This window comes from Notolepis coatsorum (assembly GCF_963971535.1).
Source record: "Notolepis coatsorum genome assembly, chromosome: 20".
Taxonomy (NCBI): Eukaryota; Metazoa; Chordata; class Actinopteri; order Aulopiformes; family Paralepididae; genus Notolepis; species Notolepis coatsorum.
The window spans coordinates 72,120,634-72,138,968 of record NC_140184.1 but is presented as its reverse complement, the minus strand read 5'-3'; the positions used below and the strand labels follow the sequence as shown (position 1 = coordinate 72,138,968).

General features: G+C 47.8%; 1 protein-coding gene across 1 annotated transcript in view; it reads right to left on the bottom strand.

Moving 5' to 3' along the window:
• The window catches only part of LOC311246902 (liprin-beta-2-like), a gene marked incomplete at both ends in the record, with an annotated part of 195,726 nt that overhangs the window by 5,985 nt on the left and 171,406 nt on the right, over window positions 1-18,335 (bottom strand). Inside the window, 1 exon segment of the mRNA XM_084337143.1 lies at window positions 17,312-17,437. Coding sequence (XP_084193269.1) covers window positions 17,312-17,437 — 126 coding nt within the window.

Here is an 18,335-nt window from a genome sequence, read left to right as displayed (position 1 = left end):
CTAGAGGAGGGTCATCTCAGAGACTAGAGGAGGGTCATCTCAGAGACTAGAGGAGGGTCATCTCAGAGACTAGAGACTAGAGGAGGGTCATCTCAGAGACTAGAGACTAGAGGAGGGTCATCAGAGACTAGAGGAGGGTCATCAGAGACTAGAGACTAGAGGAGGGTCATCTCAGAGACTAGAGACTAGAGGAGGGTCATCAGAGACTAGAGACTAGAGGAGGGTCATCTCAGAGACTAGAGACTAGAGGAGGGTCATCAGAGACTAGAGACTAGAGGAGGGTCATCAGAGACTAGAGACTAGAGGAGGGTCATCTCAGAGACTAGAGACTAGAGGAGGGTCATCAGAGACTAGAGACTAGAGGAGGGTCATCAGAGACCAGAGACTAGAGGAGGGTCATCAGAGACTAGAGACTAGAGGAGGGTCATCTCAGAGACTAGAGACTAGAGGAGGGTCATCAGAGACTAGAGGAGGATCATCAGAGACTAGAGACTAGAGGAGGGTCATCAGATACTAGAGACTAGAGGAGGGTCATCAGATACTAGAGACTAGAGGAGGGTCATCAGAGACTAGAGACTAGAGGAGGGTCATCAGAGACTAGAGACTAGAGGAGGGTCATCAGAGACTAGAGACTAGAGGAGGATCATCAGAGACTAGAGACTAGAGGAGGGTCATCAGAGACTAGAGACTAGAGGAGGGTCATCTCAGAGACTAGAGACTAGAGGAGGGTCATCAGAGACTAGAGGAGGGTCATCAGAGACTAGAGACTAGAGGAGGATCATCAGAGACTAGAGACTAGAGGAGGGTCATCAGAGACTAGAGACTAGAGGAGGGTCATCAGAGACTTGAGACTAGAGGAGGGTCATCAGAGACTAGAGACTAGAGGAGCGTCATCAGAGACTAGAGACTAGAGGAGCGTCATCAGAGACTAGAGACTAGAGGAGGGTCATCTCAGAGACTAGAGGAGGGTCATCAGAGACTAGAGACTAGAGGAGGGTCATCTCAGAGACTAGAGACTAGAGGAGGGTCATCAGAGACTAGAGACTAGAGGAGGGTCATCAGAGACTAGAGACTAGAGGAGGGTCATCAGAGACTAGAGACTAGAGGAGGGTCATCAGAGACTAGAGACTAGAGGAGGGTCATCAGAGACTAGAGACTAGAGGAGGGTCATCAGAGACTAGAGACTAGAGGAGGGTCATCAGAGACTAGAGACTAGAGGAGGGTCATCTCAGATACTAGAGACTAGAGGAGGGTCATCAGAGACTAGAGACTAGAGGAGGGTCATCAGAGACTAGAGACTAGATGAGGGTCATCAGAGACTAGAGACTAGAGGAGGGTCATCAGAGACTAGAGACTAGAGGAGGATCATCATCAGAGACTAGAGACTAGAGGAGGGTCATCATCAGAGACTAGAGACTAGAGGAGGGTCATCAGAGACTAGAGACTAGAGACTAGAGACTAGAGGAGGGTCATCTCAGAGACTAGAGACTAGAGGAGGGTCATCAGAGACTAGAGACTAGAGGAGGGTCATCAGAGACTAGAGACTAGAGGAGGGTCATCAGAGACTAGAGACTAGAGGAGGGTCATCTCAGAGACTAGAGGAGGGTCATCTCAGAGACTAGAGACTAGAGGAGGGTCATCAGAGACTAGAGGAGGGTCATCAGAGACTAGAGACTAGAGGAGGGTCATCTCAGAGACTAGAGGAGGGTCATCTCAGAGACTAGAGACTAGAGGAGGGTCATCTCAGAGACTAGAGGAGGGTCATCAGAGACTAGAGGAGGGTCATCAGAGACTAGAGGAGGGTCATCAGAGACTAGAGGAGGGTCATCAGAGACTAGAGGAGGGTCATCTCAGAGACTAGAGGAGGGTCATCAGAGACTAGAGGAGGGTCATCTCAGAGACTAGAGGAGGGTCATCTCAGAGACTAGAGGAGGGTCATCTCAGAGACTAGAGGAGGGTCATCTCAGAGACTAGAGGAGGGTCATCTCAGAGACTAGAGACTAGAGGAGGGTCATCAGAGACTAGAGGAGGGTCATCAGAGACTAGAGGAGGGTCATCAGAGACTAGAGGAGGGTCATCTCAGAGACTAGAGGAGGGTCATCAGAGACTAGAGGAGGGTCATCTCAGAGACTAGAGGAGGGTCATCAGAGACTAGAGGAGGGTCATCTCAGAGACTAGAGGAGGGTCATCTCAGAGACTAGAGGAGGGTCATCTCAGAGACTAGAGGAGGGTCATCAGAGACTAGAGACTAGAGGAGGGTCATCAGAGACTAGAGGAGGGTCATCAGAGACTAGAGGAGGGTCATCTCAGAGACTAGAGGAGGGTCATCTCAGAGACTAGAGACTAGAGGAGGGTCATCAGAGACTAGAGACTAGAGGAGGGTCATCAGAGACTAGAGACTAGAGGAGGGTCATCAGAGACTAGAGACTAGAGGAGGGTCATCTCAGAGACTAGAGGAGGGTCATCAGAGACTAGAGACTAGAGGAGGGTCATCAGAGACTAGAGACTAGAGGAGGGTCATCAGAGACTAGAGGAGGGTCATCTCAGAGACTAGAGACTAGAGGAGGGTCATCTCAGAGACTAGAGGAGGGTCATCTCAGAGACTAGAGACTAGAGGAGGGTCATCTCAGAGACTAGAGGAGGGTCATCAGAGACTAGAGACTAGAGGAGGGTCATCAGAGACTAGAGACTAGAGGAGGGTCATCAGAGACTAGAGGAGGGTCATCTCAGAGACTAGAGACTAGAGGAGGGTCATCTCAGAGACTAGAGACTAGAGGAGGGTCATCAGAGACTAGAGACTAGAGGAGGGTCATCAGAGACTAGAGACTAGAGGAGGGTCATCTCAGAGACTAGAGGAGGGTCATCAGAGACTAGAGACTAGAGGAGGGTCATCAGAGACTAGAGACTAGAGGAGGGTCATCTCAGAGACTAGAGGAGGGTCATCAGAGACTAGAGACTAGAGGAGGGTCATCAGAGACTAGAGACTAGAGGAGGGTCATCAGAGACTAGAGACTAGAGGAGGGTCATCAGAGACTAGAGACTAGAGGAGGGTCATCAGAGACTAGAGACTAGAGGAGGGTCATCAGAGACTAGAGACTAGATGAGGGTCATCTCAGAGACTAGAGACTAGAGGAGCATCATCAGAGACTAGAGACTAGAGGAGGGTCATCTCAGAGACTAGAGACTAGAGGAGGGTCATCAGAGACTAGAGACTAGAGGAGGGTCATCTCAGAGACTAGAGACTAGAGGAGGGTCATCTCAGAGACTAGAGACTAGAGGAGGGTCATCAGAGACTAGAGACTAGAGGAGGGTCATCAGAGACTAGAGACTAGAGGAGGGTCATCATCATCAGAGACTAGAGACTAGAGGAGGGTCATCAGAGACTAGAGACTAGAGGAGGGTCATCAGAGACTTGAGACTAGAGGAGCATCATCATCAGAGACTAGAGACTAGAGGAGGGTCATCAGAGACTAGAGACTAGAGGAGGGTCATCAGAGACTAGAGACTAGAGGAGGGTCATCAGAGACTAGAGACTAGAGGAGGGTCATCAGAGACTAGAGACTAGAGGAGGGTCATCAGAGACTAGAGACTAGAGGAGGGTCATCAGAGACTAGAGGAGGGTCATCAGAGACTAGAGACTAGAGGAGGGTCATCAGAGACTAGAGACTAGAGGAGCGTCATCAGAGACTAGAGACTAGAGGAGGGTCATCAGAGACTAGAGACTAGAGGAGGGTCATCAGAGACTAGAGACTAGAGGAGCATCATCAGAGACTAGAGACTAGAGGAGGGTCATCAGAGACTAGAGACTAGAGGAGGGTCATCAGAGACTAGAGACTAGAGGAGGGTCATCAGAGACTAGAGACTAGAGGAGCATCATCAGAGACTAGAGACTAGAGGAGGGTCATCTCAGAGACTAGAGACTAGAGGAGCATCATCAGAGACTAGAGACTAGAGGAACATCATCATCAGAGACTAGAGACTAGAGGAGGGTCATCAGAGACTAGAGACTAGAGGAGGGTCATCAGAGACTAGAGACTAGAGGAGGGTCATCAGAGACTAGAGACTAGAGGAGGGTCATCAGAGACCAGAGACTAGAGGAGGGTCATCAGAGACTAGAGACTAGAGGAGGGTCATCTCAGAGACTAGAGACTAGAGGAGGGTCATCAGAGACTAGAGACTAGAGGAGGGTCATCAGAGACTAGAGACTAGAGGAGCGTCATCAGAGACTAGAGACTAGAGGAGGGTCATCAGAGACTAGAGACTAGAGGAGGGTCATCTCAGAGACTAGAGACTAGAGGAGGGTCATCAGAGACTAGAGGAGGGTCATCAGAGACTAGAGACTAGAGGAGGATCATCAGAGACTAGAGACTAGAGGAGGGTCATCAGAGACTAGAGACTAGAGGAGGGTCATCAGAGACTAGAGACTAGAGGAGCATCATCAGAGACTAGAGACTAGAGGAGGGTCATCAGAGACTAGAGACTAGAGGAGGGTCATCAGAGACTAGAGACTAGAGGAGGGTCATCTCAGAGACTAGAGACTAGAGGAGGATCATCAGAGACTAGAGACTAGAGGAGGGTCATCAGAGACTAGAGACTAGAGGAGCATCATCAGAGACTAGAGACTAGAGGAGGGTCATCAGAGACTAGAGACTAGAGGAGGGTCATCAGAGACTAGAGACTAGAGGAGGGTCATCAGAGACTAGAGACTAGAGGAGGGTCATCAGAGACTAGAGACTAGAGGAGGGTCATCAGAGACTAGAGACTAGAGGAGGGTCATCAGAGACTAGAGACTAGAGGAGGGTCATCAGAGACTAGAGACTAGAGGAGGGTCATCAGAGACTAGAGACTAGAGGAGGGTCATCAGAGACTAGAGACTAGAGGAGGGTCATCAGAGACTAGAGGAGGGTCATCAGAGACTAGAGACTAGAGGAGGGTCATCAGAGACTAGAGGAGGGTCATCTCAGAGACTAGAGACTAGAGGAGGGTCATCAGAGACTAGAGACTAGAGGAGGGTCATCAGAGACTAGAGACTAGAGGAGGGTCATCAGAGACTAGAGACTAGAGGAGGGTCATCTCAGAGACTAGAGGAGGGTCATCAGAGACTAGAGACTAGAGGAGGGTCATCAGAGACTAGAGACTAGAGGAGGGTCATCAGAGACTAGAGACTAGAGGAGGGTCATCAGAGACTAGAGGAGGGTCATCAGAGACTAGAGACTAGAGGAGGGTCATCAGAGACTAGAGACTAGAGGAGGGTCATCTCAGAGACTAGAGACTAGAGGAGGGTCATCAGAGACTAGAGACTAGAGGAGGGTCATCAGAGACTAGAGACTAGAGGAGCATCATCATCAGAGACTAGAGACTAGAGGAGGGTCATCAGAGACTAGAGGAGGGTCATCAGAGACTAGAGACTAGAGGAGGGTCATCAGAGACTAGAGACTAGAGGAGGGTCATCAGAGACTAGAGACTAGAGGAGCATCATCATCAGAGACTAGAGACTAGAGGAGGGTCATCAGAGACTAGAGGAGGGTCATCAGAGACTAGAGGAGGGTCATCAGAGACTAGAGACTAGAGGAGGGTCATCAGAGACTAGAGACTAGAGGAGGGTCATCATCAGAGACTAGAGACTAGAGGAGGGTCATCAGAGACTAGAGACTAGAGGAGCATCATCATCAGAGACTAGAGACTAGAGGAGGGTCATCAGAGACTAGAGACTAGAGGAGGGTCATCAGAGACTAGAGACTAGAGGAGCATCATCATCAGAGACTAGAGACTAGAGGAGGGTCATCATCATCAGAGACTAGAGGAGGGTCATCAGAGACTAGAGACTAGAGGAGGGTCATCAGAGACTAGAGACTAGAGGAGGGTCATCAGAGACTAGAGACTAGAGGAGCATCATCAGAGACTAGAGACTAGAGGAGGGTCATCTCAGAGACTAGAGACTAGAGGAGGGTCATCTCAGAGAGGAGGGTCATCAGAGACTAGAGGAGGGTCATCAGAGACTAGAGGAGGGTCATCTCAGAGACTAGAGGAGGGTCATCTCAGAGACTAGAGGAGGGTCATCAGAGACTAGAGGAGGGTCATCTCAGAGACTAGAGGAGGGTCATCTCAGAGACTAGAGGAGGGTCATCTCAGAGACTAGAGGAGGGTCATCAGAGACTAGAGGAGGGTCATCAGAGACTAGAGGAGGGTCATCTCAGAGACTAGAGACTAGAGGAGGGTCATCTCAGAGACTAGAGGAGGGTCATCTCAGAGACTAGAGACTAGAGGAGGGTCATCTCAGAGACTAGAGACTAGAGGAGGGTCATCTCAGAGACTAGAGGAGGGTCATCTCAGAGACTAGAGACTAGAGGAGGGTCATCAGAGACTAGAGACTAGAGGAGGGTCATCTCAGAGACTAGAGGAGGGTCATCTCAGAGACTAGAGACTAGAGGAGGGTCATCAGAGACTAGAGACTAGAGGAGGGTCATCAGAGACTAGAGACTAGAGGAGGGTCATCTCAGAGACTAGAGGAGGGTCATCAGAGACTAGAGACTAGAGGAGGGTCATCAGAGACTAGAGACTAGAGGAGGGTCATCAGAGACTAGAGACTAGAGGAGGGTCATCAGAGACTAGAGACTAGAGGAGGGTCATCTCAGATACTAGAGACTAGAGGAGGGTCATCAGAGACTAGAGACTAGAGGAGGGTCATCAGAGACTAGAGACTAGAGGAGGGTCATCAGAGACTAGATGAGGGTCATCTCAGAGACTAGAGACTAGAGGAGCATCATCAGAGACTAGAGACTAGAGGAGGGTCATCTCAGAGACTAGAGACTAGAGGAGGGTCATCAGAGACTAGAGACTAGAGGAGGGTCATCAGAGACTAGAGACTAGAGGAGGGTCATCAGAGACTTGAGACTAGAGGAGCATCATCATCAGAGACTAGAGACTAGAGGAGGGTCATCAGAGACTAGATGAGGGTCATCTCAGAGACTAGAGACTAGAGCAGGGTCATCAGAGACTAGAGACTAGAGGAGGGTCATCTCAGAGACTAGAGACTAGAGGAGGGTCATCAGAGACTAGAGACTAGAGGAGGGTCATCAGAGACTAGAGACTAGAGGAGGGTCATCAGAGACTAGAGACTAGAGGAACATCATCATCAGAGACTAGAGACTAGAGGAGGGTCATCAGAGACTAGAGACTAGAGGAGGGTCATCAGAGACTAGAGACTAGAGGAGGGTCATCAGAGACTAGAGACTAGAGGAGGGTCATCTCAGAGACTAGAGACTAGAGGAGGGTCATCAGAGACTAGAGACTAGAGGAGGGTCATCAGAGACTAGAGACTAGAGGAGGGTCATCAGAGACTAGAGACTAGAGGAGGGTCATCAGAGACTAGAGACTAGAGGAGGGTCATCAGAGACTAGAGACTAGAGGAGCATCATCAGAGACTAGAGACTAGAGGAGGGTCATCAGAGACTAGAGACTAGAGGAGCATCATCATCAGAGACTAGAGACTAGAGGAGGGTCATCAGAGACTAGAGACTAGAGGAGGGTCATCAGAGACTAGAGACTAGAGGAGGGTCATCAGAGACTAGAGACTAGAGGAGCATCATCATCAGAGACTAGAGACTAGAGGAGGGTCATCAGAGACTAGAGACTAGAGGAGGGTCATCTCAGAGACTAGAGACTAGAGGAGGATCATCATCAGAGACTAGAGACTAGAGGAGGGTCATCAGAGACTAGAGACTAGAGGAGCGTCATCAGAGACTAGAGACTAGAGGAGCATCATCATCAGAGACTAGAGACTAGAGGAGGGTCATCTCAGAGACTAGAGACTAGAGGAGGGTCATCAGAGACTAGAGACTAGAGGAGGGTCATCAGAGACTAGAGACTAGAGGAGGGTCATCAGAGACTAGAGACTAGAGGAGGGTCATCAGAGACTAGAGACTAGAGGAGGGTCATCAGAGACTAGAGACTAGAGGAGGGTCATCAGAGACTAGAGACTAGAGGAGGGTCATCTCAGAGACTAGAGACTAGAGGAGGGTCATCAGAGACTAGAGACTAGAGGAGGGTCATCAGAGACTAGAGACTAGAGGAGGGTCATCAGAGACTAGAGACTAGAGGAGGGTCATCAGAGACTAGAGACTAGAGGAGGGTCATCAGAGACTAGAGACTAGAGGAGGGTCATCAGAGACTAGAGACTAGAGGAGGGTCATCAGAGACTAGAGGAGGGTCATCAGAGACTAGAGACTAGATGAGGGTCATCAGAGACTAGAGGAGGGTCATCAGAGACTAGAGACTAGAGGAGGGTCATCAGAGACTAGAGACTAGAGGAGGGTCATCAGAGACTAGAGGAGGGTCATCAGAGACTAGAGACTAGAGGAGGGTCATCTCAGAGACTAGAGACTAGAGGAGGGTCATCAGAGACTAGAGACTAGAGGAGGGTCATCAGAGACTAGAGGAGGGTCATCAGAGACTAGAGACTAGATGAGGGTCATCAGAGACTAGAGGAGGGTCATCAGAGACTAGAGACTAGAGGAGGGTCATCAGAGACTAGAGACTAGAGGAGGGTCATCTCAGAGACTAGAGACTAGAGGAGGGTCATCAGAGACTAGAGACTAGAGGAGGGTCATCTCAGAGACTAGAGACTAGAGGAGGGTCATCAGAGACTAGAGACTAGAGGAGGGTCATCAGAGACTAGAGGAGGGTCATCAGAGACTAGAGACTAGAGGAGGGTCATCAGAGACTAGAGACTAGAGGAGGGTCATCAGAGACTAGAGACTAGAGGAGGGTCATCAGAGACTAGAGACTAGAGGAGGGTCATCAGAGACTAGAGACTAGAGGAGGGTCATCTCAGAGACTAGAGACTAGAGGAGGGTCATCAGAGACTAGAGACTAGAGGAGGGTCATCAGAGACTAGAGACTAGAGGAGGGTCATCTCAGAGACTAGAGACTAGAGGAGGGTCATCAGAGACTAGAGACTAGAGGAGGGTCATCAGAGACTAGAGACTAGAGGAGGGTCATCTCAGAGACTAGAGACTAGAGGAGGGTCATCAGAGACTAGAGACTAGAGGAGGGTCATCAGAGACTAGAGACTAGAGGAGGGTCATCAGAGACTAGAGACTAGAGGAGCATCATCAGAGACTAGAGACTAGAGGAGGGTCATCTCAGAGACTAGAGACTAGAGGAGGATCATCATCAGAGACTAGAGACTAGAGGAGGGTCATCAGAGACTAGAGACTAGAGGAGCGTCATCAGAGACTAGAGACTAGAGGAGCATCATCATCAGAGACTAGAGACTAGAGGAGGGTCATCTCAGAGACTAGAGACTAGAGGAGGGTCATCAGAGACTAGAGACTAGAGGAGGGTCATCAGAGACTAGAGACTAGAGGAGGGTCATCAGAGACTAGAGACTAGAGGAGCGTCATCAGAGACTAGAGACTAGAGGAGGGTCATCAGAGACTAGAGACTAGAGGAGGGTCATCATCAGAGACTAGAGGAGGGTCATCAGAGACTAGAGACTAGAGGAGGGTCATCTCAGAGACTAGAGGAGGGTCATCAGAGACTAGAGACTAGAGGAGGGTCATCAGAGACTAGAGGAGGGTCATCAGAGACTAGAGGAGGGTCATCTCAGAGACTAGAGACTAGAGGAGGGTCATCAGAGACTAGAGACTAGAGGAGGGTCATCAGAGACTAGAGACTAGAGGAGGGTCATCAGAGACTAGAGACTAGAGGAGGGTCATCAGAGACTAGAGACTAGAGGAGCATCATCATCAGAGACTAGATGAGGGTCATCAGAAACTAGAGACTAGAAAAGGGTCATCAGAGACTAGAGACTAGAGGAGGGTCATCAGAGACTAGAGACTAGAGGAGGGTCATCAGAGACTAGAGACTAGAGGAGGGTCATCAGAGACTAGAGACTAGAGGAGGATCATCAGAGACTAGAGACTAGAGGAGGGTCATCTCAGAGACTAGAGACTAGAGGAGGGTCATCAGAGACTAGAGACTAGAGGAGGGTCATCAGAGACTAGAGACTAGAGGAGGGTCATCAGAGACTAGAGACTAGAGGAGGGTCATCAGAGACTAGAGACTAGAGGAGGGTCATCAGAGACTAGAGACTAGAGGAGGGTCATCAGAGACTAGAGACTAGAGGAGGGTCATCAGAGACTAGAGGAGGGTCATCAGAGACTAGAGGAGGGTCATCAGAGACTAGAGACTAGAGGAGGGTCATCAGAGACTAGAGACTAGAGGAGGGTCATCAGAGACTAGAGACTAGAGGAGCGTCATCAGAGACTAGAGACTAGAGGAGGGTCATCTCAGAGACTAGAGGAGGGTCATCAGAGACTAGAGACTAGAGGAGGGTCATCAGAGACTAGAGGAGGGTCATCAGAGACTAGAGACTAGAGGAGGGTCATCAGAAACTAGAGACTAGAAAAGGGTCATCAGAGACTAGAGACTAGAGGAGGGTCATCAGAGACTAGAGACTAGAGGAGCATCATCATCAGAGACTAGATGAGGGTCATCAGAGACTAGAGACTAGAGGAGGATCATCAGAGACTAGAGACTAGAGGAGAGTCATCAGAGACTAGAGACTAGAGGAGGGTCATCAGAGACTAGAGACTAGAGGAGGGTCATCAGAGACTAGAGACTAGAGGAGGGTCATCAGAGACTAGAGACTAGAGGAGGGTCATCAGAGACTAGAGACTAGAGGGTAATGGGACAGAACGAGGGGCAGAGGGAGTGATTCTCCTAGTTTCTGAGACACAGTAAAAAATGTCTGTCGTCACTCCAATATAATGGAGGCAAATGGCCCTCTGCTTGTAGCGCTCATTCAGTACTATGGGGGTGTAGCTCATTCAGTATTATGGGGGGTGTAGTTCATTCAGTACTATGGGGGTGTAGCTCATTCAGTATTATGGGGGGTGTAGTTCATTCAGTATTATGGGGGTGTAGCTCATTCAGTATTATGGGGGTGTAGTTCATTCAGTACTATGGGGGGTGTAGTTCATTCAGTACTATGGGGGGTGTAGTTCATTCAGTATTATGGGGGGTGTAGCTCATTCAGTATTATGGGGGTGTAGTTCATTCAGTATTATGGGGGGTGTAGTTCATTCAGTATTATGGGGGGTGTAGTTCATTCAGTACTATGGGGGGTGTAGTTAATTCAGTACTATGGGAGGTGTAGTTAATTCAGTACTATGGGGGGTGTAGTTCATTCAGTATTATGGGGGGTGTAGTTCATTCAGTATTATGGGGGGTGTAGTTCATTCAGTATTATGGGGGTGTAGTTCATTCAGTACTATGGGGGGTGTAGTTCATTCAGTATTATGGGGGGTGTAGTTCATTCAGTATTATGGGGGGTGTAGTTCATTCAGTATTATGGGGGTGTAGTTAATTCAGTACTATGGGGGTGTAGTTCATTCAGTACTATGGGGGGTGTAGTTCATTCAGTACTATGGGGGGTGTAGTTAATTCAGTACTATGGTGGGTGTAGTTCATTCAGTACTATGGGGGGTGTAGTTAATTCAGTACTATGGGGGGTAGTTCATTCAGTATTATGGGGGGTGTAGTTCATTCAGTACTATGGGGGTGTAGTTCATTCAGTACTATGGGGGGTGTAGTTCATTCAGTACTATGGGGGGTGTAGTTAATTCAGTACTTTGGGGGGTGTAGTTCATTCAGTATTATGGGGGGTGTAGTTAATTCAGTACTATGGGGGGTGTAGTTCATTCAGTATTATGGGGGTGTAGTTCATTCAGAATTATGGGGGTGTAGTTCATTCAGTATTATGGGGGGTGTAGTTCATTCAGTATTATGGGGGTGTAGTTCATTCAGTATTATGGGGGGTGTAGTTCATTCAGTATTATGGGGGTGTAGTTCATTCAGTACTATGGGGGGTGTAGTTCATTCAGTACTATGGGGGGTGTAGTTCATTCAGTATTATGGGGGGTGTAGTTAATTCAGTATTATGGGGGGTGTAGTTCATTCAGTATTATGGGGGGTGTAGTTAATTCAGTATTATGGGGGGTGTAGTTCATTCAGTACTATGGGGGGTGTAGTTAATTCAGTACTATGGGGGGTGTAGTTCATTCAGTATTATGAATGAATGAACAGATTGCAGAATGGGTACAATACAGTACGGCTCAATACACACAATTGTTAAGGGGATGCAGACCAGAGAAAGACTTCCATCTTGTTTACATCAGGGTCCACCATTTGCATTTCATTATGGCATAGGGACATACATGACATACATACTGTTACATTTGTGACATATACGATATGCAAATACAGTACTGTTACCCAGAGATCCTAACAGAAAATATATACATATGATGGGGAGGAGACTGTCTAATAGGAGGGGGGGGGGGGTCAGACTTTTAAGGTGGCCAGTTTCGAATTGCAGTCTCCCGTAGGTGCTCTTTGAGAGTGGCTTTGAATGTGTGTAGTGATTTACATTATTTTACAGCTGTGGGTAGGGCGTTCCACATTGTTGTGGCATAATTGCGAAACGTGTTTAGTCCCTTGTTTGTGCCGAATCTGGGTTGCATATGATTTGTGGAACTGATTTGTGGGCGTGGTATTCACTGACCTTTGGGAAGTATTTCGACATGTACATGAGTACCTTAGTGGTGTAGTGTATCTTGTAGACCAGGCCCATTTCAAGTTGCTGTACTCTGTCGTCTACTCTAAGCCATCCTAGTTTGTCAAAGTGGGCAGGGGTGAGGTGGGTTTTAGGAGTAAGGTCAAGCAGTAGAATGACCAGTTTGTTTTGTGATGTTTGTAATCTTGTTTTTAGCGCCTTTGAGGTGCTTTGGTACCATGAGGTGCAAGCATAGTCATAGTACCCTTGAATGAGTGCTCCTGCCAGAGTCTTCAGGGTATTCTTGTTTACCAGAGAGGAGATCCGGTACAAGAATCTAGTTCGTTGGTTGACTTTTTTTATTACATTGGATGCCATTTTGTCACAGGAAAGATTTGCCTCTAGGATGGACCCCAGGTAGGTAATTTCATCTTTCCTTGTGACAATATTGTCACCCACTTACTGAGAAGCCGTCGGTCTTGCTGAGTTTGTTTTTTGAGCCGAAGAGAATGGACTCTGTTTTACCCATGTGTAATGATAGTTTGTTAATGTTTGTTGTAATGATAGGTGCAGATTCTGCCGAGTTCCGAGCTGAGGGCTTTTCTTTTTTCGTATCCACTTTTTCTCCTCCTGTCTTTCTGTGTTTTTCTCCCATCCCAATTTAGTCATGCCAATTCCCCCCTCCCCTTCCTGGTCGTTTCTCGCATGTGCCCCCCACTGGCCGGTCTAGGGAGGGTTGATAGATACTATCACATGTCCCCTCCGATACATGCAGAGTCAGCCAGCCACTTCTTTTCACCTGCCAGCGAGGACTCTCATTGGTGAGGTGTAATGTGTGGGAGGCTCACACTAACTTCACCATCTCCCTTCCTCGCTGTGCAGGCGCCCTGACCGACCTGTAGGAGTCGCTGTTTACAACCACCAGATTACCACCCACTGGCTTCCCTCCCGCTGACTCTGCCAATTGAGCCAGTATGACGACCGGCCAAGCCGGAGGCACCGCTGACAGCCGGATTCGATACCAGTGTCTCTCGCGTTGGTGACGAGCGCTTAGTCCGCTGCGCCACCCAGCCACCTAGCTGAGGGCTTTTTCAACCTGTAACTTGTTCTTGTCAGAGACCAGCAGGGCTGAGTCGTCCGCGAACAGGAACAAGTTGCAGTCACGAGCTGACAGTAGCGGGGTGTAGTTCACTCATTCAGTATTATGGGGCGTGTAGTTCGGTGGAAAATAGTTCCTACATGAAACTGCTCACTGATTTCTGGAAGGAGATATTGCTTTAGAGAGTTTCTCATATTTAGTGTGTGTATTGAGCAACATTGTATTGGAACGACAACAGATATCTCTTTGGTGGATATCTCCAAACCTTGGCGAAACACAGAAACGGTCTGGATGGATAGATAGCACTCCGGGTAAGGGGGGGATTTAATTTTTTGTTTAGTGAACTGCCCCTTTAAGATTCAGATACAAACTATAAGCTATAAATAAACTATAAATTGAGAACTTATAAATAAAGAAACTATAAACTAAACATAATACACAATGTATATTATATCTATACAAGGTATATGTGAGCAGCAGTGTGTGTGTGTGTGTGTGTGTGTGTGTGTGTGTGTGTGTGTGTGTGTGTGTGTGTGTGTGTGTGTGTGTGTGTGTGTGTGTGTGTGTGTGTGTAATAAGTGCTTGTGTGGTGTGTAAGTCACTTAGGGTGCTTTTGTGAATGTAATGTGAGTAAAGAGACTTTCACGTGAAGATTTGACTCACAAACCCCTAATTTGTATGATGCAAATTTTTATGCTGTACTCACTGCAGCTATGCTGAAACTACCTGATTACTCATTAATAGTAGGAGCTGATTTTAATGCAGTTTGGGATCCATTGATTGATAGGTCCAATCACGCTGAAACCTCTGATCAGAAGCAAGCTACCACAGCCCTACAGGCCTGGTCTAAGGACACAGGGGTAATGAAGGCATTTGAAAGATTGGAGTGGTCGTACTTGTTCTTAGAAGGATGGGGTTGGGGGAGGGTTTCATTTATATGATCAAAGTTCTCTACACAGGGCCTTTGGCCATGATCTTAACGGAAAGTTCTGCTCGCCACTCTTCTCTGTCTCGTGCTCTTCTAGACAGGGTTGCCCTCTTAGTCCCGGACTTTTCACCTTATCTCTCGAACCTCTAGCTCAATACATAAGACAATCCCAAATTATATCTCCTGTTTCAATTCAGGGCACACATCACCATATCAGCTTATACACAGATGAAGTATTCCTGTTTATGCAGAATCCCTCCGTCTCTCTGCCTCATCTTCTCAACGTGATAGATGAGTTTGGCAGCCTGTCCGGCTTTAAGATCAACTGGTCAAAATCTGCTTTTCTTCCACTTAATGAGCCTGCGAAGGCTACCATCCTACCTGCAAACATACTTTAAATGTCTCGGGATTGAAATATTCCATACTATTAGCCAGACGGTAAGGTATAATTACTCCAGCTTGGGTGACAGGATTACGAATGACTTCAACAGATGGTCCAAATTAAAGAAATCATTACAGGCCCGTGCGTCAATAATTAAAAAAAATATTTTACCCAGAATTAATTTGATCAGCTCAATGCTCCCGTTGCCTCCTCCTGTTGGTTACTGGCAGAAATTGCACTCTGCCTCATATAAATTTGTTTGGAACAATAAACGCCCGCGCTTGAAGAGATCAACTGCCCAAAGAAGTAAACTCGATGGAGGCTTAGCATTTCCAGACTTTAAATATTATTTTCAAGCTTTCTCTCTGAGACCTCTGATCACTTGGTTTGATGATCAAGCAGCCGTGTCTTGGTGACCATTGGAGGAGAAGATGGTGTCCCCACATAGACTTCAGGATATTGTGTATACCAACATTTCATCTTTACAGTGTAAACTACAGTATCTGTGTTTTTCTTTAATGTAAACTAATTTCTTTTTCTCTCAATGCTCTTTTCAAATAATTTTTTAAACTTATCTTACTGATTATCTGAGTAAGATGTACTGGCAGTTTATTCCAATATAACAGTTTTTTTTGCTGCATTGGTTTTTGGTAGTAGCGGTGTGAACGTTTCCCTACAGGCATGCCTAGTATTATACTTATGTCGATCATGTGTACATGTTAGCTGTGAATACAAACAGATAGGTTCTCTTGAGATATATATATTCCTCATGAACAAGATCAGGCTGCAATCCAGTCTGTCTTCCACCTTCAACCACGACAGCTTGGTATGCATCCCCTCCACACTGTTTCTCATTGAGCAGTTCAAGGCCAGACGGGCCGCTCTGTTCTGAGTGAGCTGGATCTTATTGAGCTCTTGTCTTGAGGCATTAGACCAGACAGCTGGACAGTAGTCAAGGTGAGAAAGAACTAATGACTGTATCACTTGCTTCAATATCAGATCGGTTAGAAAATACCTACACCTTCTGATAATTGAAATACCTCTGCTCATTTTGGCAACCACATTGTTGGTGTGAGTTGACCATGAGAGTGTTCCATCAAGTGTGACACCCAACAGCTTTGCCTCTCTAACTTGCTCAATAGCTGTTCCGTCTAAAGATATACTTAGCTTCACGTCTTTTCTTATAGCATGCCTGGATCCCAATATTAGGCTCTTGGTTTTTGAGATGTTTAACTTCAGCCTGTTTTCAGACACCCAAGTGGACACTAAGTTCAATTCTCTCTGAAGGACTTCATTAAGCTCTTCTGTCTTGTCTGATGATGCATACATTGTAGTATCATCGGTGTACAAATGTATTTTATTAGGTACCCTAGATGGGAAAAGAAAGGCATCCACACGTTGGGGGATATCTTCGATAACTCTGCTCTCCGTTCTTTCCAAGATCTATCCAACGGATATGATCTCCCCGGAACCTCCTTTTTCTTTTATTTAGAAATAAGAGCAGCTCTGAGGGCTCATGGCGTTCCATGGGATGTGCCACTAGAGCGTTCAGAAAAAATATATAACGCACATCCTCCGTTTCTTGGTGCAGTAATACATAAAACAAAGCAGGGCTCTGGGACAAAAAGGGAGTAGATACGACGTTTCGACCGACCTTTCCGGTCTTCTTCAAGCATGCGTATCTACTGCCTTTTTGTCAATTAAAACACCTTGGAACAACAAGTGAGTTGCGAGCCCCACTTTGTTTTATGTTCCACTAGAGCGTCACCGTTTTCACAAATTATATTTATGACAAAGAGACATCGAGAGGCTTCGTTTCTGACTTTTATCGCCCCTTTACTTTTGTCCTCGTATAAGGACCTCCCCCTGGATACGATTTGGAGAAAGGATGTCCCGGAGCTGGATGTATTTTGATTGAGATACGGTCTGGGAAAATGTTCGGCTGTTCTCACGCAACCCAGATCACCAACAGATTCTTCAACATTTTGTTCATAGGACTTATTTGACCCCTAGACCATTGAATCTAATGGGTCTCAGACCTGACTCTCGATGTACCTTGTGTCCAAACGGTGCCACCGGAACATTTATGCATATGTACTGGGAATCTCCTCCTGTTGAGCTCCCAGCTATCAGATATTTTCTCTCTGACCATACCTGTTCTGCCTTCTGTATTGTTATTGAATGATCTCTCTCAATTACCGACCTCTACACATGTGAAGAGACTCATTGTAGCCGGCCTCACAGCCGCCAAAAAATTTATTCCCTCAAGATGGAGAGCGAGCGAATGTGAATGAAAAAGTTAAAATAAAAAAAGATTTGATCACAAAAAAAGATTTGACTCACGATCAGTCCTCCATGGACCCCGCTCCCGCGCAGATTGGGGGCGTACTCTGCCAGGTCCACCACCCGCAGCCACTCCATCACGCGGTGGTTGGACCACTGGACCACTTCTGAGGGAGAGGGCTGTTTCTGGACCAAGTCAAAGGAAGTAGTAAGTAAATCATACTTTATTGATATATAGCACCCTTCCCAGCACGAATGCACAGAGTGCTTCACAAGTTAAAAAAATGTCATTAAAATGAAAAAGGCAATTCATACAAATATACAATATAAAAACAGGCACGGACAAAAACAGAAGAAACTAAATCACCAGTTCACGTGTGTACGTGGCCAACAGGTGGGTTTTTAGCTGCCCCTTGAACGAGTCCACAGAGGGGGAGGCTCTCAAGACCTGGGGAGCTCATTCCAGAGCCTAGGGGCCACAGAGGGGGGGAGGCTCTCAAGACCTGGGGAGCTCATTCCAGAGCCTAGGGGCCACAGAGGGGGGGAGGCTCTCAAGACCTGGGGAGCTCATTCCAGAGCCTAGGGGCCACAGAGGGGGGGAGGCTCTCAAGACCTGGGGAGCTCATTCCAGAGCCTAGGGGCCACAGAGGGGGGGAGGCTCTCAAGACCTGGGGAGCTCATTCCAGAGACTAGGGGCCACAGAGGGGGGGAGGCTCTCAAGACCTGGGGAGCTCATTCCAGAGCCTAGGGTCCACAGAGGGGGAGGCTCATTCCAGAGCCTAGGGGCCACAGCGGGGGAGGCTCTCAAGACCTGGGGAGCTCATTCCAGAGCCTAGGGGCCACAGAGGGGAAGGCTCATTCCAGAGCCTAGGGGCCACAGAGGGGAAGGCTCATTCCAGAGCCTAGGGGCCACAGCGGGGGTGGCTCTCAAGACCTGGGGCGCTCATTCCAGAGCCTAGGGGCCACAGAGGGGGAGGCTCTCAAGACCTGGGGGAGCTCATTCCAGAGCCTAGGGGCCACCGCTTCACCCCCTTAGTCTTTAGCCTGGTTCACCACCAGGAGGCCTGATCAGAAGACCTCAGGG